The 23,775-nt window shown below is 36.0% G+C and overlaps 1 protein-coding gene across 6 annotated transcripts in view; it reads right to left on the bottom strand.

Annotated features, from left to right (window-relative positions):
• The window catches only part of GPR89A (G protein-coupled receptor 89A), a 47,015-nt gene that overhangs the window by 11,492 nt on the left and 11,748 nt on the right, over positions 1-23,775 (bottom strand). For 5 of the 6 annotated variants that reach the window (XR_010840795.1, XM_067034756.1, XM_059048145.2 and 2 more), the window contains exons 4-10: positions 19,641-19,747; positions 18,563-18,664; positions 12,020-12,140; positions 11,292-11,372; positions 4,120-4,229; positions 2,110-2,198; positions 1,080-1,172 (exon numbers count right to left, since the gene is read on the bottom strand). Coding sequence is in view for 5 of the 6 variants with exons in the window: in XM_067034756.1 (XP_066890857.1) it covers positions 1,080-1,172; positions 2,110-2,198; positions 4,120-4,229; positions 11,292-11,372; positions 12,020-12,140; positions 18,563-18,664; positions 19,641-19,747 (703 nt within the window). In the remaining variant the exon portion in view is untranslated. The remainder of the gene's footprint in view (positions 1-1,079; positions 1,173-2,109; positions 2,199-4,119; positions 4,230-11,291; positions 11,373-12,019; positions 12,141-18,562; positions 18,665-19,640; positions 19,748-23,775) is intronic. The other variant, XM_067034792.1, reaches the window with a different exon arrangement.

Raw genomic sequence — 23,775 nt, 5'->3', positions numbered from 1 at the left:
GATAAACAAATTGTGGCACATCCATATAATGGAACACTACTCAGCAATGAAAAGGAATAGAGAGGCATTACAAAGGGGCCTGAGGAAACTCTTGGAAGTGATGGATGGATATGTTCTCTATCTTGATTGTGGTGATGGCTGTTGCACAGGTATATATATAAACTTACCAAATTGTATACTTTAAATATGTACAGTTTGTTGAATGTCAATTATATATCAATAAAACCGTTAAAAATATTATGCTCTCCTAAAGGCTGCATCTCAGGAAAAGCCTTTAGTAGCTTAGTTAACTGAATACACTATCTTCATTTATCCTCTCCCACTGAATGAATCAAGATTTTAAAATGTCATCTGAATGGGTAGTAACATCAATTTATTATAACATTAGATCTGTTAAATCCAGAATCCTCCATTCACCTACACTGATCAAAATTAACTAACAAGCTGACAAAGCTCCTCTTTGTGCAAGCACAGGCCCAGTGGGAAAGTGACCAAACTAGAACGTCAAATCAGCCTTTTCTATAATCACACTGAAATCCATTAATACCTGCAGATGAGTCACAAGTAAAGACAAATAATGCAGTACATAATGCACATAAAGAATAGAGCGTTAAGGGAGAGCCACAAAAGAATAAGAGCTGTAAGCACAGAAGATGAATTTATCTGTAGAAATATGTTTTAGAATTTACTTTTTTGGGTATATACAGATTATTAAAAAGGACAGGTGGTTTCTATTCTGAGCTGAAGGTAGGAATTGCATTATATACAGTCACGTACTCATGCGTAATATGGAAAGCAGGGTGTAAAATAAGAAACTTCAATATTCACTCTTCATATATTTCATAATCTAAGAACTTATTCATGATTTCTGACAGAAGAAAAATGAAACCTCCCTCTTCTAGGTGACCCAAAAAGGAGAGGGTGAAAAAATGAGGCTCAGAGATGTGAAAGATCACATTTTCTATTGACTCAGATGGATTTGGAATTTAGTTCAATGTCTCAACCGAACTCAATTTTCTCTCTCTGCCATTACCAGGGAAAATCACCTAAATCCTGACAATTAAAAATAATATACTTACCATGAAAATTTTCCAAACACAGTAAATAGAGAAAAAGTAACCCAGAAAATTAAAATATTTCCCCTTGAAAGTTTTGGAGTATTCTATTCTCTCCTGAGGGAAAACAAACACAAAACATGGTTAGACTCAGCAAAATTACATTTATATTCCACAAAATTCCTGCTTCTATGAATCACTGTTCAGGCTAAGAATTAAAACCATACATGATAATAATAATAATATTAAAATAACAGTAATAGTAGTAGTAGGAAAAATTTATTGAATGATTACTTTAAGCCAGAAATTAGGATAAACACCTTATATGCATTATCTACTTTAACCTTCATAACAACTCTTATGAGATATGTTCTCTTTAATTTTACAGATGAGAAAACAGAGGCTTAGAGAGGTTAAATAACTTGCTTAAGGTTGCAGAGCTAGTGAGTAAGGGAAGTTAGGCTCAGGTCTATCTGTCTTCAAAGCCTATGTTTACCTCTATCCTACATGGCTATTCCTGTGAAATAATCCTCAAAAAGGATTAAAATAGTTTGAACAACCTTAACTAATAGATTTTTGCATATTTAAATTACATTGCATTTTAGGTGTACAAAGGAAAGTTACTTCTTGTAGTTAGGTCCCTTCTTGATCCGGATCCTTTAAAATAGGGCTAGACCACGGCAGATTGGTGTCTTACTGCTCTTACACTATTACTAACTTGCAAGAGAATAAAAAACAGAGGAGCTACCATAGGAGCTACCCTCTTGATCCTGGATCATCAATAGGAAGTGGTGTGTGCCACCTTCCTAGATGATTAAAAGCCTCTTCTGACTATCCCACTAATTTCTATTTTTGAGAGTGTTCCATTAAGGGTTTTGCTACTGGTAGGAGCAATGTCACAAAGAGTGCAGCCATCAGTGCTTCATGGCTGATATTGAAGCTATAAGGTGCCTCTTACATGGCTTGGCTATAGAGGATGCTAAAAAGCTATTTAGTCTTGTTCTCTCTTCAATCATATTAGTAAAAACCACACTTCAGTTTCCTTGCTCTGTACCTTGGTAGCATATAGATCAGCCGTTTCCAGAAAAAGCTGCCTGCTTAGTTCTTCCAAAGCATCCACTTCCTGTTGAATAAGAGTAAGATCTGGCACAAAATGGGCATCAAGGTTTAAATCACATAGAAGTTTCAAGGAATAGCAATAAAGAAAGCATATGCTTTTGGTTTCTTCTACAGTGGGTTCTAGGAACTGCCCATATTTTCAATTTCCTGTTTATAGCCAGCAGTACTACTTTAGAACAATTTTTCCAACCTCAGACACAGGTGTATAAAAGCTTTTCCATCAAGAGCATCACCACCAAACACCTACCTCTCAGTTTCTCACTAGCTCAAATGGCTCAGAAGATGGTTCTATTTATTTTTGCTTTATCTAGTTAGATTAAGTCAAATGTAATCTTTGGAATCTCAAAAGGTTACATAGTAAGAAAAACACCTATAATATAGCAAAGTTTTCTCCTGAAATATCTGAATAAATACAATGTTAGGGAAGGGAACTAATGTTTACTGAGTTCTAATACAGGCTGGGATTTATAGACATTACCTTCTTTAGTTCTTTACAGATATTATCTTCTATTATTTACAACAATCCCATGAGATAGGTGTTATTATCCATTTTGCAGATAAGGAACGTAAAGCTCAGAGAGTCAAATAACTTGCTCAAAGTCACACAGCTAATAGGCATGGAAGCAAAGTCAGATCTGCCTTACTCCAAGGTCTGCTCTTTCCATTACGCTATGCCACTTTCGAAGAACTCAGTGAGGTCGTGTGATCATCCTCTCCATTTAGGAAAGGACTCAGAGATCTTAAATAATCCCGATACTTTTTTGACTTGACTTAGCGTTGCTAAGATAGCTTAAACCTAAACTTTGGTCTTTATGAATTTTTAAGCAATAAAAATAGTAGAGACAGCCCCTTCTAAAACAGAAGCATTGGCTTTAATCCAAATCCTCCCTCCACTCTGAGTTTTCCACTATTACCCAAATCAGCAAATGCCCTTCAGCTCCTTCCTCAGTAGTGGTTGCTGTTGGCATGGTCCAGGCCATTGAATAACGCAGTTTAATGAGTTACACATTTGGCTCTTCCATGATTAGGCAGTAAGCTCCTTGAGGAGAGAGGCTATCATCTGCTCATCATTTTACCCCTTAGCACTCTGTCTGGAAATAGGAGATGAGAAATGGATTTAAAGTCATCTTTTTTTTCTCTCTCCTGTGGTCATCCTACTTTTGTTTTTTCTTTTTCTAATTCTTACCTGCAGTTTACGCCAGAAAGATATATCATAATTTATAGCAAGAATAGGTTACATTCTTTTCCTCCAATTGAGGCACAGGGGAATCTGTTCTTCCTCAGGCCGGAGAATGAAGCAGGAATATGCTATTTCACCTATAGTCCCCCACCCCAAATTCTGGCTTAATAACCTGGTAGCCACAAACAGATTTGGTTACTCAGTTTGGGAATCAGTTTAACACTGCAACCAGCTGGGCCAAGACAAGTCCATTATCCCAATCTCCTTGATTCTTTAAACCAAAAAGTCACTGGAGATACAGAGCTGCTTAAAATTTGTTTGTTTCTAAAACTGACTGCTTTAGAAATGGGCCCTTACAATCTCATATACAAACCATCCATTTGGGGGAGGCATTGTTTTGTGGTGGTTTTTCAGAGGTGGGAAATACAATAGTGTAGTGGAAAGAACTGAGGAGACCACAGTTCTGGTCTTATCTTTGCCACAAGCCACTGTGTGACAACTTCTCTGGGTCTATTTTCTCATCTGTAAAATGGAAAGACTGACATGTTAGGACCCCTTCAGTTCAAAGACAATGGTTTTATTATTTTATGATCTTCTATGGCTGTTGGAAAGATGACTGTACACATTGTATTTCCTAAGCCCAGCTCTGGCCAGCTGAACTCTGTTGCAGTCAGGTATCTTAGAAGAGAATATCCCAATACTATTTTTTCTTGTGCCCTTGGTCCAGAGTTGAGAAAAAGAATCAAGCAGAGGGATAAAGGATACTTTCACTTCCTGGCGCTGAAGTGGTAACACTCTTTATCATTCCCCAGAATCCTGATGGTTTGTTATGCACCTCCCCCTTCTGGAACATAGTCCTCCGTGCCATTGCCATCCTGAAATAAAATATAAAACCTCAGCAAGGAAGCGTGGACCCTCGCAGTCCATTCTCATCCGCTTTCCAGTCTCATAACTGCTCCTTTCATTTGCTGAGCTGTTCAGGGAAGGATTCAAATTCTGAAGTCCCATTTTTCCACTGCTTACAACTGAGGGAAAAGCATACACTCCCAGAAGAAATGTGGAATAGGTGAAGGAGCACAGAATTGGAGTAGGCAATAAATTTGAGGACTGGCTCTACAACTTGGAAACTGTGAGACCTTAGAGTTTTCATTTCCTCATCTCTGGATGATAGTGAAGATCAATGAAATAATATATTTAATTATTACCATTATCATTTAAAAACAAAATAAAACAATAGCTAACATGCCTAGCTAAAGGATCAGGTACAGGGTAGGAACTCAATAAATGTTTTTTTCTTTCCTTTTTAAAAGCAGACAAAAGAAAAACAAACAAAAACCTCAGAAAATCACATAAACCTGGCCTCTTCTAAAATACCATTCTCCCTTTAATGACAGTCTCCCCCTACTACCGAATAAATCAATGGAAAACTTGTCCTTCCTCTTGTCCTGTCAGTCTGTGGAAGGACCTACAGCCTCAGTGGTGGCTGCTGGCAAGTTCCAGCCCACCACATAGAATAGGGTCCTTGTGAGGAAAAATAGATCATTTGTGCATAAATGGCTACTTGAAGAGTACAATAGGCCAAGGCCTACAGGCTTAAAATAAACCAGAATGAGTCTAATAACAAGAGTTGTAGAACTAAAGAAAAATTTAACTCAAGGTTAACCTCAAAAGGATGACAAGAGGTAGAAGTGGTAAGGATAAAGCAGCAGCATTGGTATTCATGGTTAGGACCAATACAAATAGAACCAATGGTACCAAATACCAAATGGTATTTTTGTGGGCTAAATTCTTTAAGCCATTGGCTAAAATGATATTAACAATAAAGAGTATTAAGTGTGTTAGCCACACTGACTTAACTGTTTCCTCCTTAAAATGACCTTTACCAGGATACTGAGTAAATGGAATGTAGCTCCCAAGTTGTATTAGCTCCTTCTGCCTTTTCCTTTAATTACACATGTTCACTGTAACTCAGCATTATCGGAAGATGTAGAACAGCCAAGAAGAGGCTCAGACCTAGGGAGATTTTGACTTGGCGAGACTCATAAGTCTTAGTTTTCCTATTTTCATAGTTGGGAAAGCTGGAGCAAAAGGGAAGAGGTTCTATCCTACTAATTTACATCAACCTACCATGCTGGATTAAAGGAAGGCAGAGGAGATAGGGCGCACAGAAGCGCATTTCTGTGGTCCTTAGTTTCAATGTCTATAATACAGTAAACATAATGACTGGCTGTGGAGTGGAACCTCTTGAACATGTAAAGATGACAGACACTGCATTGTGGTCCCACAACAGGCAAAGAGGTAATCACTAGGAGAAGTATGTACTTGGAGGTAGTTTGCACGTAAAGAAGCTGAAAATGTTTACTATGGTTTAAATACGCCATTCGCCAGTTTTCTGGTATCCATCGCTTCTGGTTGGAAGTCAGCAATTACTTTTTTAATTAAACATTTTCTTTTGAGATAACTGTAAATCCACATGGGGTTATAAAAAAATACAGATATACCATGTACCCTTTACCCACCTTTCCCCAATGGAAATCTTGTAGGTACAATATCACAACGAGGATACTGACACTTATAGAGTTGAAATACAGAACATTTCCATTACTACAAGGATCCCTCATGTTGCCCTTGTATAGCCCACTTTCCTCCTCCCACCCCCAGCCCTTCTTTAACCCCTGGCAGCCACGAATCTGTTTCCACTTCCATTTTGTCATTTAAAAAATGTTATATAAATAGTATGTACCCTTGGTGGATTGGCTTTTTTACTCAGCATAATTTTCTGGAGATTCATCCAGGTTGTTGCATCTATCAGTAGTTCGTAACTTCTTATTACTCAGCAGTATTCTGTGGTATGGATAAACCGCACTTTAACCATTTATCCTTTAAAGGATATCTGGATTATTTCCATTTTTGGCTACTATGAATAAAACTGCTATAAACATTAAGGCACAAATTTTTGTGTGAAGATAAGTCTTCATTCCTCTGGAAAAAGTACCCAGGAATGCAATTGCTATGGTGTGTAATAGTTGCATGTTTAGTTTTTTAAGAAACTGCTAAACTGTGTTCCAGAGTTACTATACCATTCCACATTCTAAGCAGCAATGTATGAGTGATCCAGTTTCTCTGCATCCTTACTAGCATTTGTTGTTGCCACTAATTTTTATTTTGGTCATTCTAATAGGTATGTAGTAATAGCTCACAGTTTTAATTGCATTCCTCTAATGGCTAATGATGTTAAAAACCTTTTCATGTGCTTAATTGCCACTTATACAACATGTACAGTGAATGTCTGTGCAGGTCTTTTGCCCAACTTCTAACTGGACTGTTTGATTTATTTTTTCTCTAAGTTCTGAAAGTTAGTTTTTTCTCAGATATGTGGTTTGCAAATACTTTCTCCCAGTCTGTAACTTCTCTTTTCATCCTCTTAGCAGGGTCTTTCACAGAGTGAAATTTTTTCACTTTGATGAAGCCCAATTTATCAATTTTTCCTTTTATAAATTGTACTTTTGATGTCAAGTCTAAGAACTCTTGTGTAGCCCTAGATTTCAAATATTTCTCCTATTTTTCTACCAAGTTTTATAGTTTTACATTTTGAATTAATTTTTGTATAAGGTGTGAGACTTAGACTGAGATTCATTTTTTAAAAATCTATGGATGTCCAATTGTTCAAGCACCATTTGTTGAAAAGGCTATCTTTCCTCCATTGAATTGATTTTGCAAATTTGTAAAAAATTAGTTGGGCATTTTTCTGTTGATCTGAGTCCTCTATTCTGCTCCATTGGTCTATGTGTTTATACCTCTGCCAATATAATCCTTGATTATAGCTGTATAATAAGTTTTGAAATCAAGATAGACTGATACTGTTCATTTTACTTTTTCAAAATTGTTTTAGCTATTTTGAAAAAGTGTCTAGTACTTTTGTGTCTCCATATAAACTTTAGAATAATTCTGTGTGTATCTACAAAAAATCTTGCTGGGATTTTGAAATGACTTATGTTAAACGTGTACATCAATGTGGGGAGAATTAACATCTTTACTATGTCGAGTCTTCCAGTTTATTAAACATGGTATGTTTCTCTATTTAGACCTTTTATTTCTTTCATCAGCACTTCATAGTTTTCAGCATATAAGTCCTGTACATGTTGTGTTAGATTTATACCTAAGTATTTCATTTTTTTGAGTGACTGTAATTTGTACTGTATTTTTAATTTCTAGTAATATAAAAATATAATTAATTTTTGTATGTTTACTTTGTATCCTACAACCTTGTTCAGCAACCATTACTTTTTTCGTTGTTCCCCTATATTTAGCATTTTTCTCTTGATGCTTTCAAGATTTTTCTTCATCTTTTAGCAATTTGACTATATAAACCTAGGTGTAGTTTTGTGGTTCCCCTACTTAAGACTCTTAGATCTGTAAATTAATGTTTTCCACCAAATTTGGAAGGCTTTTGGCCATTATTTTTTCAAGTACTTTTTTAGCCCCTTTCTCCTTCTTCTAGGACTCCAACTACAAGTATTTAGACTGCTTGATATTGCTTCATCCTGAGATTTTGTTCATTTTTCTTCCATCTTTGATTTCTCTATTCTTCAGACTGAATAATTTCTATTGATCTGCCTTCAAGTTCACTGATTCTTTCTTCTGCCATCTCAACTCTGCTAGGCCTACATAGTAAAATTTTCATTTCAGTTACTGTAGTTTTCAGGTTTGAATTTTCCTTTGTTTCTTTTTCAAAATATAGTTTCTATTTTATTATCTATTATGTTTTAGTGGCTTTGGTATCTGTTTTATTTTTCTGAGGACTGCTCTTTTTTTTGTTCTACTAAGCAGTTAATTTACCTGGACTCAAAATGTGAAACTGTCATATTTACTGTGTGCAGTAACTAATGGTTTCTGCTCAGTTTTTCAACTCTTAGCGGCTCTTTCTTTAGCTTGACTCTCTGGTGGTTTCCTCTGAGCCTGAGAAGGTTAGTGGTCAACAAAGAATTGGGGCAGATTTTATAATCAGTTTTAGGCCTTGCTTACCCTCTCTGTGGTCCCTTTGTTTCTAGGGATCCCTCCTAAATTTCTAATTGCTTTGCCAGTCCTGAGTTCTACCTTCTGACACCTCAAGCCAGTAAGAATTTCACTTTCTGTCATCCAACTTGCCTAACTTACATACCTGTCACTTTCTGTCATCCAACAATGTCTAACTTACATACTGTTCAGACAATGCACTCAGTCAAAGACACAACAAACTTGCAAATCTCATTAATAGGCAATGCTGTCTTTCAAGGGTACACCCCTTTCTAGTTTCTGCCTACTTCTCAGCTCTCTGGTATTTCCTCTACACATGCATACTTTAGTGATGAGGCAGGAATTTGGGCAGCGTTTATATATAGATTGTAGATCTCAGTCCTTCTGCATCTATCTTGCTTCCAAAATTTTCCCTTTAAATTTTCCAGTTACTCTGCTGATTTGAACTCTATCAATCTGTATACTTGAGTGGGCAGTGGTTGAAGAGCACCCCGAGGCAAGAAAACCACAAACATGCAATTACCTGACACTCTTCATATTTCTGCCTGTCTCTGTTCATTTTCCATTGCCTTTGAATATTTGTTTTTAACAATTTTTCCTGTTTCTAATTCAAGGGTAGAGATAAGGTTTTTCCTCATAGTAATAGCTTGCATTAACTTTTACATACTCTATGTACTCTAGGTTTTTTGTTTTTGTATATCATAAGCTGTGTGAAAAAGTATAAATTCAGAATTTGTGGGTTGAAAGGGATCCTAGAGACCCTTTAGTTAACCCCACCATTTTACAAATGAGAAAACTGAGACAGTTTAGTATTTGCTCAAGATGACTTAACAAGTTTCTTGTAAAGTGATTGTCTAGTTCAAGTTCTTTTCCTTATACCATAGTGTGTAGTTGCATAACTCTATTTTCTATCTTCTACAAAACTACAATTTCAAAACTAGTATTGTTTGTGAAAAGAGACTATACTTCAGTTATATCACAGATCTCCAAAACAAAAGCTTTAAAATCTAAGTCAACAGAAAAATAAAACAAAATAACAGGTCACTTAATTCTCTCAAACTGAAAAAAGCTGAAAGCCTTTGATCACTAACTCAGCATATTTGTACTATCTGAACTAGGTTTTTGATGAATACTTTCCAAATACTATAAACCTTATCCTCTATTCAGTGTTCCAAGTGAGAAGACAGTATGCCCCTTTCCTGCCCCCATTTTCAACCATCAACTTTTCTGGGCATAACAGATGCTATTTTTCGTGTATGTCATCTCACTAGGGCCCTCTGCTGTTAAATTGAAAGATGGTTTTCTGGTCACTATTCTTCTGCAACTATGAGTGTTTCTGAAAACATTTTTTCAATATTTTGGTAAATACCAAGGACATTGTATGAACCTCAAAGGTTGCAGTGTTGTCATGTTAGCTGTCTATCTGCCCTGTTAGCTCCACTGGGTAAAGAACTGTGATAATTAGGTCAAGTTGGGAGGCTGATTCTTCTGGGAGCCACTCAAATTAGTAAGAACTACTGCAGGACCACAAACCATCCTAGATCCTGACTTAACGAGGTCTATAGGGGTACATGTATAGATCAGAGCCAATTCCTCAGCATGACTAGTGATGAAATGGCTTAAAAGTGCACATCCACAATGACATGGGTCATGACTTTATATTCATATCTCTATATGAATAAAATAAACATAGTACAAGGGAGAATTATCATGGGAATCAAAATAGTATGTTCCTATACAAGTATCTTTTAATATTGAACAATGTTGCTCTTGTTATATTCTAAAAATCTACATTCATATTCATTCATGTAAAATAAATTGTAGAGCATGAATGTGAACAAAACATATATAAGTAAACACATGTGTATCTACTTCCACTCCCTTAGTAAAGATGTATACAAATGGAGATAAATAATTAGTTAGTGAATCTGGACCTCTTTATCATTCTAATGTCTATTGTTCTCTCTTATATTGTCTTCTTTGACTTGATTATGTATCTTACTACAGTAAAGTGTTGAAAGAAGAAACATGAAATGGAAAAACACTCATGCAATTTAAAACTTCTGACATCATTTTTATATGAGTACTAATAACTCTAATAAAAACAGTAGACCAATAAGCTTCATGAAGGTAGGAACTGATTACCTTGTTCATCATTCTATCTCTATGTAGTATTCAGCATTTAGTACAGTGCCTAGCATAAAATAGGCTTTCTATATAATTATTAAGTGAATGACTATATGAATGAATAAATAAAGGCAAAGTATTAAAACCAAATGATTGTCCTGCCGAGATTATTAATAAGTTAGATAGTTTTCCTTGGCTATGTATAGTTCGCTGTTCTAAGAACTCTACATGTTAGTCAACTCATTATAATTATTTCCATTTTACAGATAAGGAAACCAAGACATAAAGAAATAAAGCAACTAGCTCAAAGTCACACTGTGAGTTGTAGGCCAAAGATTCAGATTCAGATAGTCTGAATCTAGAGCCTATGCTTTTACCCACTGTGATACAGATTTCTAGAAATGTCACTCGAAAACATACATTTTAAAAGTAGTTTTTAAATAATAAAAACAACAACAATAGCTGGAAGACTTGAAGGATTTTTTAAAGTAGTTGGAGAAAGGGAAGTTGAAATAAGGCATGAAAAAGTTTGTAAAAATGCAGCACAATAGACTTTTAAAACATCCAGTGTAGAATACCTTCAAATATAAAAGTTATTCTAAAATTTACCTCAAGAGAATTTATCTAAAGTTAGGAACTAAGGTTGAATTTGAAAATTTTCTTTACATAAGATTAGACACTACGTCTTTGATGGTTCCCTAACTTAAAAATGAAATGAGATGAAATTTAGCACCAATTCATGTCAAATTTCCTTGTTGAGAAATTCTAACAGCATTAATGTACTGATATCTTACCTTTTCTTTTTGCTTATGATCATATCCATGGTTTGGAGTAGTCGCCGTTCCAGGGCTACAATATCTGTGTCAGTCACATTCCTATAATAAGCACAAGCTGTTAGCAAAGTTTTGGGTTCCATCCCTGGGCATAATATAAGGCAGCTGGAGAAACACATAAACCTCAATTGTTTCCCTATAATTCAAGGAACTGTATTTTTTCTGAGGAATATTAAAATAACTATAATAAGCAAAAATGCTTTTGTTGTCATTTTTTAATAGCTAATTCTTCTGGGGCCTCAGGGAAGTGGAAGGTAAGTAGCTCTCTTATAGACTTGCTTAACTTTGATCCAGTGACATTTAGGATATACGTGTATGCACAGTTTTAACTTGGCATTGTCATCTACTGTTCTACTTTTGGGAGGAACTGATTTGCTGAAGTTGAGACTAGCTCACATTGCTGTCCACTAAAAATGTGTCTTTAAAAAGTGGGGGTGAAAAGGGGGTGGAGAAGGTCAGATTGAAATTGCCATTTTAAAAATAAATAAACGTAGGACAAATAACAAGGGCAAGCAATATAAGTGATAAGACTTATTTGAAAGATTCCTAGGTCAATGCCCATAAGGACAGAGAAGAGTAAAAAGGCAGTGTCATAGATCTAATATTTAAGTATTAATGATGGTGGCACGATGTGACATACGTATTCAATAAGTAATGGGAAAAAAGAAAAGAGACAAAACTCTTGTTACCTGAGAAAGTAGGACAGGTAAGTGTATGGGCAGTTGACAGCACCAAATCCAGAAAGAAGAGCCATGAGAGTCACTCCAATCACACCTACCCGGCTGATGAGTTGTTCTATGGACAAGATCCCTAAAAATATCAAAGCACATTAATGCCAGGTGATACAGGTAAGACGGCTTTCATCTGCACAGCAAAAGGAAACATCACTGAAAACAGCAACCATTATGTTTAGCTAACTTACATAAGCTAAATTTTAATTATTAATATGTAGATTTTTCTCTAATAAATATGTCTATTGATTTTCTTCTTATCCCAAGTGCTTCCAGAATCATCCCTATTCTTGGGTAATGGTAATAATAAAATAATAATAATAACAACAATTATAAATAACACTTATTGCCTATTTATTCAAGGTAGTGTGAACTCTAACAAAGTAAGGTAGTACTTTTAGTAAAAGGTTTGGCAAAAAAATTAGGAAAGCAAATCTGCTGGAAAAGTATAAATAGTAGATACCACTTCTTGCTATAGTTAACTTCAATCTATACATTTTCCTCTAATGTCATAAGCTCTTTACCTACCTTTGTCTTATTCATTTTTGCTATCAATACGCACATAATGCATCTAATAAATGGGCTGAATTTATAGAATGAGTAATTCAAATGTAAGTACGTGAGTTTTAGATACTCAGTTGTATTCTAATTATCAATTGTTTCCTATTATTTGAGAAGGCTGAAAATCAACTTGGTAGTTAAAATAAATGCTATTGTTGATGTATTGGGGATATATGAGAGAAAGCAATGCTAAGAATAACTCAGGAAGTTTGGTGTCACAGAAAAAACTAGTTTAAGTTTGTTTTCACTTCTTATTTCTAGGATAGAATCAACCACTCCTAAGGCCTAATGCCAGAGCTGCCGTTCAGGAATTCTACTAGCTTTGAAGCTGAACTTCCAATATTTGAGTCCTCTTGTGCCTGTATTTCCACTACACCATTTTAGAGGTCATTATGACTGCTGGTCTCTAGTCTTTTGCCTTCTCCGAACTTCTACTTCCTTCTTTGCTGAGCTTGGACTCCAAGCTTGTTTGCTTTAACTTCTCTCTCCAGGACTTTCAGTCCTCTACTCTTCTCCTGAAGCCCTGATCCTGCAAACTCCCGACTCTGGATCAGTCTAACACCCTGCCTTCCCTGTGCCCATGACTGAGCTGCCCCAAACTGCTAGAATGCATACTGACATTGATGCCATTACAGGTGTATGGTCTCCAGTCTTGACAGAAATCACACACTACTAAGGAATCCTTTTCTCGCCCTTGGTCAGCCATTTCTCCCCATACCCCTCAGCAGATACTCTTTAACTCATTTTTCCTATCTGTTCTTTTTAGCTAATGTGCTTATTATATAAGAAAGAAGTCATTAGACATAAACTACCTTCATTCTACTATAAATATTTACATCTGTAATCATCCTTCCAGCTTGCCCCCTTCAGAACAAGATGGTGTCTGAAGCTGAGATCTAATTTCTAATTAGAAATTAGATCTAAGATCTAATTAAAATTAGAATTTTAATTAAATTTTAATTAAATTTAATTAATCTAATTAAAATTAGAATTAGATCTAAGATCTAATTCTTTACCTGCTCTTTTGATCTAATTTCCCTTCCACCTCCTCCAAAATCTTGCTCCATTTCCTGTCCTCTATCTCTCAAATCTTCAATCTTTCTTCCTTTGCTGGTTCTTTCCTTTCAGTTTCAAGTCTCTTTCCTAAGAAAAAGTCTGTCCTTGGCCTTGAGTTTACATCTATTTACCAATCTTCTCTATCTACCCCTTAATAGCCAAGCTTCTTTCACCTCCATTTATTCTTCAGTTGGCTGCAATTCAGCTTTTAACCCATTCTTCTTCACCCAATGAAAGTACTTTCATTAATAATTGTAATGGCAATAGAATAGGTAACACTCACCAAGCACCTGTTACATAACAGGTACTGTTTTAAGTATTCTACTTACAATTAATTTAATCCTCTTAACAACCCTATGAGGTGGATATTATTGAATATCACATTTTACAGATGAGGAAATGGAGGCACAGAGAGGTCAAGTAACTTAGTTAAGGCCACACAGCTAACAAGGGGCAGAGTCAGGATTAAAACCCAAACTGTCTAGCTCTAGAGCTTGGACTCTTAGCCATTATTATAATATGGTCACAAATTTTCTTCTGGTTGCAAAATTCAACAACATTTTCCAATCCTTGTTTTATTTAATCATTTATGACATTGAATCATTCCTATTTAAAATTATTTTCCTTTCTTGGCTTTCATACTACAATTTCCCTTGGTTTTCCCATTTCCTTCTCTACTTGCTTTTTCTTAGTCTTTTTTTTTTTTTGCTCTGCATGGGCCAGAATTCCTTCTTTCATTTCTGTCTATACATTTTCCTTGGGTGATCTTGCCTGTTTCCCCAGTCTCACCTAATGGCATTTAGCTGATGTCTAACTTTTCAGATTCCTGAAATTATCTCCAAGAGGACAGATAAATCCATACCTTTTTCCTAAGTTCCTGACTTGTGTATCCAATTACCTACTGAATATCACTTAGATGCACACAGGCAACTCAAATTCAACATATCCCAAACTAAAATCATCTTCCTTCTTCTGTATTACTTATCTCAGCAAATGACATCTTCAGCTATCTAGTCACCCAAATAAAAAAATCTATACCACTAGTCTCCATTCTGTCTCTTACTCACTCTTGAATACACCAGTCTTTTTTACCTCAGGGCTTTACATGATGTTTCCTGTGCCTTCCTGCTGGGTCTACCTTTGATCTTGTCCTTTAAATCTCAGCTTGAATACCACCTCCTCAGAAAGGTTGACTCAGGCCTTGCATTAAATTTGATATCCTTATCTGCATTATTCTCTATCATAGCAACCTGTTTGCTCCATGATGACAATAATCACAATTGGCAGCTATGTGTTTATATATTTACCAATTTACTGTTTAGTCCCTCCTTCTAGACTGTAAGTTTCATGAGGGCAGAAACCAAGTTTATTTTGTTCATGGTTGTATCTCTATCACTTAATATAAACTAGGTGCTCAATAAATATTTGCAGAATGTTAAATGAATGAATAAATCCTCATCCAAATTCTGTTGATGCTACTTTCCACATATCTCTTGAATTTGCATCCTCTTTACAGGAAGGAATCATGTCTTATTGATCTTTGCTTTTCTTACTGCCTGGCACATGGAAGGTGTTCAACAAATGTTTGTAGACTGTGGGTACATTATTATCGCTCAGTGACATAAAAAAAATCCAAGGGATTAATACAGGTTGTTAAATATAAAAAACTGAAAAAAAAGTCCCCTCTCCTTTTATTCTCTTAATAAAGGTGATGTCCCTTTATTAAGTATCTTTTTCTGGTTTAAGTACCTTTAGATACTGTCTACTTAATCTCAGCATTTCTATGAAGTAAAGGTTAATCATTATAATTCTTGTTTTCCAGCTCATAAATGGAAAGTCAGATGGATAAGTGACTTGCAGAAGACCATCTCACTGTTGCTATTTAATCGCAGAGATTCCTTCTAGCTTCATATGATTTCTTATTCTCTCTTACTCATTCCCACTATGGGAATGAGTAAGAGAGAATAAGAAAAAGAGAAAAGAATAAGACCCACTAGGTCTTCCAACCTTCCTAGGTTCAGGCACTGCACAAGGAATACTTTCACAGACATTTTTTCATATAGGTAAGGACTGGGTCTTATAGGTTTTTTGTGGTCTCCATAGCAACAGACCATACTGGTTGTTGGGAGAGTCCTGGGAAAGCTCTAAAAAGGCGTGTGGCTGCTTCTCAGCCACTGCCTAAACTTTTCTTCCTACTTATTTCTCTTACTGCGTCAAATTAATTAGATGCTTGAACATTCAGAAATAAAACCAAAATGCTTATTTACCAGAGCACAAAAGAAAGACTAATACTGAAACTATCTTCTTAGCTCTTCTTCTCAGTGTATTCTTCAGGACATTCCCACAGAATTTAAAAAAGGGATGGATGAAGGTACAATAGATGTGATGGTCTTCATCTCGCCTTGGGCATGGTCTGGCTGCACTGGTCACGTGAGCTGACTGCTCATAAGAAGAAAGCTGGAAAAAGGTGTCAGAGTCACATCTTTGGACTGCATGTGAGCTTGCGCTATTGTTGTAAGCAGCCCTGGGGTCCTTTTACAACTACTGTCCCTCATTTCTAGTATCACAAACAAATCTGTCTCTCTGGGGGTTTACTGAAATAGCTTAAGAGTTATATTATCAGGGCCTCTCTACCCCCAATTTTTCCATACAATGACATGGGCATGCTGACCATATTAGCAAATCTTAAATTCCTACCCAGAGCGTTAGATTCTTGAGCTCATCTACCACCTTGGAGAACCAAAAATTTATTTTTCATTCACTAATTCAATAAATATGTATTAAACACTAATTATGTGCTAGGTTCCATGCTAGGCATTAAGGATACAAAGATAAATAAGACTCTGACCTCAGGGAGCTCACAGGTTAATGAGGAAGTTGGATAAGGAAACAAGTAATCATAAGTTTTAAAGGTGATATAAGTACACTGAGGCAGGAGCAATTACTATCTCCTAATGATGGCCAGGAAAGTCTTCTAAGAGGAACTGACAAGAGTTGAATAGTGAAAGAATAAATAGGTATTTTCCAGGTAGACAATATGTGAAGCATTGTCCATGCTGATAGAACAGCTCTAGGAACTTCAAGTAATTTGCTAGGACTGGAGGACAGATAGAGAAAGAGAGCAGTCATCAGGACTTGGAAAGTCTTGTATGACATGATAAGAGTTTGAATGTTTTTGGTATGCTGGTGCTTCTTAACTTTGGGGGACTTATTTAATGTTATGTGAAATTTCAAAATAGCTATTTTTGTTTTTAAAATATAGTTATTTATCATGCTGCACATGCTTTTAAAAACTGCACATTTCCTCTGACACTCCTGCAGGAGAGTCTTATGACCTCTCTCCCCCAAATCCCTGCTCTAGGTAATGAGTAGACACAGAAGGACGCATGGGAGGTATGGCAGATTCAAGACACTGGTTCATTAAACATTCATTCCAATGCCTTTCTAGCATGTCTTCCTGTACTATAGAATCTGGAAAGCCAAAAGCTCTTTCCCAGACTTCCTGAAGCTAAGGTTCTGAATGTTACCTAGGTTGCATCATATTCACTTGCCCATGTAAGACCTCAAATACAGAAGTGAACAATGTGGGAGTGGTGACAACACTTGGGAGCTGGAGCAGCTGAAGCAGTTTCTAACGTCTGGTCTCTGATCATATGTCCTGAGTGGCAAGTGACAACCTTCATGGCTTTTAACTCCCTAATACACTGTAATAAATCACTTTCTGCTTTAAACTAGTTAGAGTAGAATCTGTTTTCTGCTATAAGAACCTTGATGATACAGCAGGATAATGAAATGAAAAAAATGTGTATTTTTTTTTAAAAAAGCTCCAGTATATCAAAGTTCCAGTATATTTATTACAGGTAGGCCCTAATCTATTTTTTTATCTTTATAGGAAATTTAATTGTTTTGTTTTGTTTTTTGTTTTATTTTTTTGGCTGTGTTGGGTCTTTGTTGCTGTGCACGGGCTTTCTCTAGTTGTGGTGAGTGGGGGCTACTCTTCATTGTGGTGCGCAGGCTTCTCGTTGCGGTGGCTTCTCTTGTTGTGGAGCACAGGCTCTAGGCGCAGGGGCTACGTAGTTGCAGCTCATGGGCTCTAGAGCGCAGGCTCAGTAGTTGTGGCCCATGGGCTTAGTTGCTCCGCAGCATGTGGGATCTTCCCAGACCAGAGATCGAACCTGTGTCCCCTGCATTGGCAGGAGGATTCTTAACCACTGCGTCACCAGGGAAGTTCTATTTTATATATATATTTTTGGAGTAGTATTTATTTCTGGAGTAGTTCTAGAAGAACTTGTTAGGTGAGGGATTTTTGTTCATTGTTTTTAGCACAGAAATTAGGGCTATGTCCATGACCTGTTCTTGTATGTAAGATGAACTTTTTTGTGTGAGGAGAGACACCGACTCCTAAAAAGCTTTTCATCTACTAATTGTGTTTTATGTCATTGCTCTCTGCCAAAATACATACATTCCCTAAACACGATCTTTATTATCACTTAAGCAGGGCCCATTTCTTCTGGGTCACAGACCCCTTTGGGAATCTCATAAAAGCTTATGGATCCCTCACTTCCAAATACACATACAAATACATTTCCATAATTCTGCATAAAATATTAGGAGGTTAAAGTTAAGGATACCTTTCTCAACCCATTACTCCCTTAAAGTTCATTCACTAACCTAAAGTCAAAACTCCTGCTCTAAAATGATAGAAATCTGTTCCCAAACCAGCATTTGATACCTCCTAGGATGAAAGAAAAATTCAGTTCAAAACCAGACTTTAGAGAAATAACTTGCTATGTTTCCCATAGTCAATAGTTTTAAAAAATTGATTTTTTTATATTAGAAAATTATAAACAACACTTTCCCTCTCCCCATCACATATATACTCACCATGTTTTGGGCTGAGAATGGGAAATGGATCTCCTAGTTTCCAGAAGAAATACATAAAGGTCAACCATAAGAGACAGGAAAAAAGCAGTCGCTGTTTATGCACTAAGAAAGAGGAGACAAGGTGAAATAGATATATGTTAAAGAGCTTTCTCTACATAAGTTTATGGAATCATGCTAATTAATATTTGGCTGGCTTGCTCACTTGGCAAATGAATGATGGAACAATATAAGTTTTAGAAACTGTTTTCTAAACCTCTTACCATCATAAGAGAAATTTGGCTGAAATTAAGATGTGGATTGAGTTAGGGGAGGTTTTTTTCTTTTTTTAAGAATGCAAGAATTCTTGGGTTTCCCTGGTGGTGCAGTGGTTAAGAATCTGCCTGCCAATGCAGGAGACACAGGCTTAAGCCCTGGTCCAGGAAGATCCCACATGCTGTGAAGCAACTAAGCCTGTGCGTCACAACTACTGAGCCTGCGCTCTAGAGCCCATGAGCCACAACTACTGAGCCTGCGCTCTAGAGCCGATGAGCCACAACTACTGAGCCCTTGCGCTGCAACTACTGAAGCCTGTGTGCCCTAGAGTCCGTGCTCTGAAACAAGAGAAGCCACCGCAATGAGAAGCCCCTGCACCGCAACAAAGAGTAGCCCTCTCTCCCACAACTAGAGAAATCCTGCGTGCAGCAACGAAGACCCAATGCAGCCAAAAATAAATAAATAAATAAATTTTTTAAAAAAGAATGCAAGAAGTCTTTTAACATGACATTTAAAGGGGGGAAAAGGTCATTTTCTGATAAAGTACTAATAACAATTTCCGGTACAAATCAGAAAGTACAAATAGTACCCTGCATTGGAAAAATGAAAGGAAAGATATTATAGTAGAAACAAATAAAGCTGTGGCAGGACAAATAACCTAATCATTCATTCAGTATTTATTTTGTACCAGTCTTTTAAAGATGCTGTGTATGAGGTGCCCTCAAACAACAGTAGCTACTGAAAGTAATATACAAATGAAGCTCTCTACAGCCTCAATCCCTAAGAATACTCATCTTCTGTGCTGACACGAGGGTAAAATACTCACATAGTCGGATGTTGCTCACAATAAAATAGCCAATGTAAAAAGGCACCATGAAAACCAGGATCAACAGAATTACACACAGGTTCATTTTCCAGTGAAAATAACGGGAGCTGAAACAAATGTCAAAGAATATCACTAGGAGGGGAAGAGGGCGGCTACTTTCACTCTCTTTAGTCTTCCAAAGGATCTCTTGCTCTATGAACTCAATACTGAATATATCCCATCTAATTAGTCAACTAGGTTGTTACTATCTGCTCATTTATAGAGATTAAAAAATACAAAGGTATATATGGCCATCTTAACCTCCTAAGAATTTTACTTATTAAATTGAGAATGTTAATGTTCTAGTTATATTAATAGACAATGTATAATAACACTTATTAATATATATTATTGGTAGAATGACTTGTTTCACTTACCACTGGGAGTCCTATTTCAATATGAGTTAAAAGAAAATAAATGTTAATAATAATATGTGTTATAAAGACACATAAATACTTCTTCTGTACCCTCAGTATAAACATCTGATTTGCATGACCACTTTTAATACTGCTTATAAAATATATTTTACTTATTGATTAAAATATTTTTAGGGCTTTTTCTTTTTATAACAATTTATTGAGACATAATTCACATGTTTAAAGTGTACAATATAATGGTTTTTAGTATACTCACATCATTGTGCAACCATCACTACAATCAATTTTAGAACATTTTTCTCCCTCCATGATGAAACCCAGTACCCATTAGCAATCACTCCCCTTTCCTTTCAACCTCCCCAGCCCTAGGAAACCACCAATATACTCTCTGTCTCTATGGACTTATATATTCTGGACGTTTCATGTACGTGGAATCATGTAATATGTGATCTTCTGTGACTGACTTCTTTAACTTAGCATAATGTTTTCAAGGTTCAACAATGTGTAGCATCTACCGATACTTCATTCCTTTTTATGGCTGAATAATATTCATACCATTGTATGAATATACCACATTTTGTTTATCCATTCATTAGTTGGTGAACATTTGGGTTGTTCTACTTTTTAGCTATTATAAATAGCAATGCTATAAATATTCATATAGGAGTTTTTTGTCTAGACATGTTTTAATTTCTCTTTAGGTATCTACCAGGGAGTGGAATTGTTGGGTCATATAATAACTCTATATTTAATTTTTTGAAGACTGCCATTATTTTGCAAAGTGGCTGTATCATTTACCTTTTACCCATAGCAAATGAGGGTTCTAATTTCTCCACAGCCTTGTAAACACTTGTTATTGTCTTTTTGAATATAGCCATCCTAGTGGGTGCCAAGTGGTATCACGTTGTGGTTTTGATTTGCATTTCCCTGATGGCTAAAGATGTTGAGCATCTTTTCATGTGCTTATTGTCCATTTGCATATCTTATTTGGAGAAATGCCTATTCAGATCCTTTGTCCATTTTTAAATTGTGATATTTGTCTTTTTATTATTGAGTTGTAAGAGTTCTTTATATATTCTAGATAGAAGTCCCATAGCAGATTCATGATTTACAAAAATTTTCTCCAATTTGTGGGATATCTGTTCACTTTCTCAATGGTGTCAAGTTTATTGATTTTAAACTTACTTAAAACTAGGCCTTGTTTCAAAAAAGTTTAAGTGGTTAAGTGGTTTATGAGTACATATAAAATACAGGATGATGAAATAAACTATAAGGAAATAAGAAAGGAAGGAAAAACAGTGGCAAAATATAGGTAGAATATCAGGCCAGGCCTGATGGTTATTATGAAAATGCTCACCATAAAGTTCTAGAAACTTGCTACAGGTGGGTCATAAATTTAGCTTCACGTTTTCTAATAGTCAATGTAAAATAAAAAAATTGATCAGTTAGATAAATTCATAGTATATGTAAGAGAAACAAATTATATAAAGTAAGCATGATTATTACTGATTTATTACCACGATCATATTGAAATTTCTCCAAAGATTTCATAAAGAAGAAAATATGAGGGCAATTAACAATGTTCTTAACAACATCCTTTCAAGAGAAACACTGATGAGTTTCAGAGGGCTATTTCTTACTGCTTACTCCTTAGTGTAGATGGCAGGAATCATAAAACAGCTATTCAGTAAAGGCTATCCTACAGAGAGCCAACACCATTTGGTTTAGATAAACTGACAGCTTTTGCTCATCTGGATTACCCACTTTTGAGCATCTAGAGAAACAAACAATATGCACATCCTCCAGGCAATCATACTTAGTATTTCAGCTAAGTTTCTGAAAGATATTGGGAGGCAGTGGGTTTGAAATGACAAGTGTAATCCATATTGCCAGTTAAAAGCAAACCATATATTTTAACTGTCATTTGAGCTGAGGGTAAAGTGACATTCTCTTGAGAAAATTAAGGATATCAACAAGATTACATATTTCAATAGGAGGCTATACCACTTCTGTTTAGAGAGGAGCCAAAAGAATACTCTTGGTCAGGTACAAGATTTTCCTTTGAAAAGTATTCTGAATAGTCAATGCGCAGGTAATAATATATGATCACGGTCTATCATTCTGTTACATAGTAGGACCAAATGTTAGTATGAAAAATAGGTATAACTGAAGACATGTCTCAGCCTACCCAATCCCCCAAAAAGCGCCTAAAGAACCAGATTTTAGCAATGCTACTTCCATACTCTGTAAGATAAGCTATTTGAGGAATATAAATCCAAGTAACTGAGTGAGGTGTCTTACTATATGGGATTGTTAATTATAAATGAGTCAAAAGTTGGGGGACATCAGCTACCAAAAACAATAATTTTGGTTTTAGACTATTTGAGTCATAGTCCTTTCTACACTACTTAGATCACTACTTATGGCCAGCCAGGCACCTGTTTATATAAATGAAGTTTTACTGGAACACAGTCACACCCATTTGATTACATATTGCCTATGGCTGCTTTGGTTCTACAACAGCAGGGCTGAGTAGTTGCAATAGAAACGGTGTGGCCCACAAAGCCTAAAATATTTACTATCTTGCTCTTTACAGGAAAGGTTGCTGACCTCTGCTTAGATATCAGTAAAACTTCCAGGTTGTGATAATAAAATTTTTTTTCTAGTTTTATTGAGAAATAACTGACATAGACCGCTGTATAAGCTTAAAGTGTCTAGAATGATGGTTTGACTTACATATGCTGTGAAATGATTACAAAAGGTTTAGTTAACATCATTCTCTAATATAGATACAAAAAAAAAAAATCTCCTTGGGATGAGAACTCTTAGGATTTACTCTCTTAAATTGCCTATATATTACACAGCAGTGTTCTAGAACTTATTTATCTTATAACTGGAAATTTGTACCTTTTGACCACCTTCCTCCAATTCCACCTCCTCAACCCCCCCGCCTCTCGCAACTACCAATCTGATCTCTTTTTCTATGAGTTTGGTGTTCTTATTTTTGTTTTTAGGTTCCACAGATAAGTGAAATCATACAGTATTTGTCTTTCTCTGTCTGACTTATTTCACTTAGCATAATGCCTTCAAGGTCCATCCATGTTGTCACAAATGGTAGGATTTCTTCAGTTTTTATGATTGAATAATATTCCATTGTATATATATTCCACACTTTATCCATTCAATCTTTGATGGACCCTTAGGTTGTTTTCATATCTTGGCTATTGTAAATAATGTTGTTATGAACATGGGGTGCAGATACTATTTCGAGTCAGTGTTTTCATTTCCTTTGGATATATTTCCAGAAGTGGAATTGCTGGATCATATGGTAGTTCTATTTTCAATTTTTTGAGGAGCCTCCACACTGTTTTCCATGGCGGCTATATCAATTTATAATTCTAGCAGCAGTGCACAAGGGTTCCCTTTTCTCCACATCCACACCACTATTTGTTATCTTTTGTCTTTTTTTTTTTTTTTTGAAAAATTTATTTATTTATTTCTTTTGGTTGTGTTGGGTCTTTGCTGCTGCGTGTGGGCTTTCTCTAGTTGCAGTGAGAGGGGGCTACTCTTCATTGCAGTGCGTGGACTTCTCACTGCAGTGGCTTCTCTTGTTGTGGAGCATGGGCTCTAGGCACACAGGCTTCAGTAGTTGTGGCATGCAGGCTCAGTAGTTGTGGCTCACAGGCTTTAGAGCATGGGCTCAGTAGTTGTGGTGCACT

This window comes from Kogia breviceps, chromosome 1 (assembly GCF_026419965.1).
Source record: "Kogia breviceps isolate mKogBre1 chromosome 1, mKogBre1 haplotype 1, whole genome shotgun sequence".
Classification (NCBI taxonomy): Eukaryota; Metazoa; Chordata; class Mammalia; order Artiodactyla; family Physeteridae; genus Kogia; species Kogia breviceps.
This window is presented reverse-complemented; position numbering and strand designations above follow the sequence as displayed.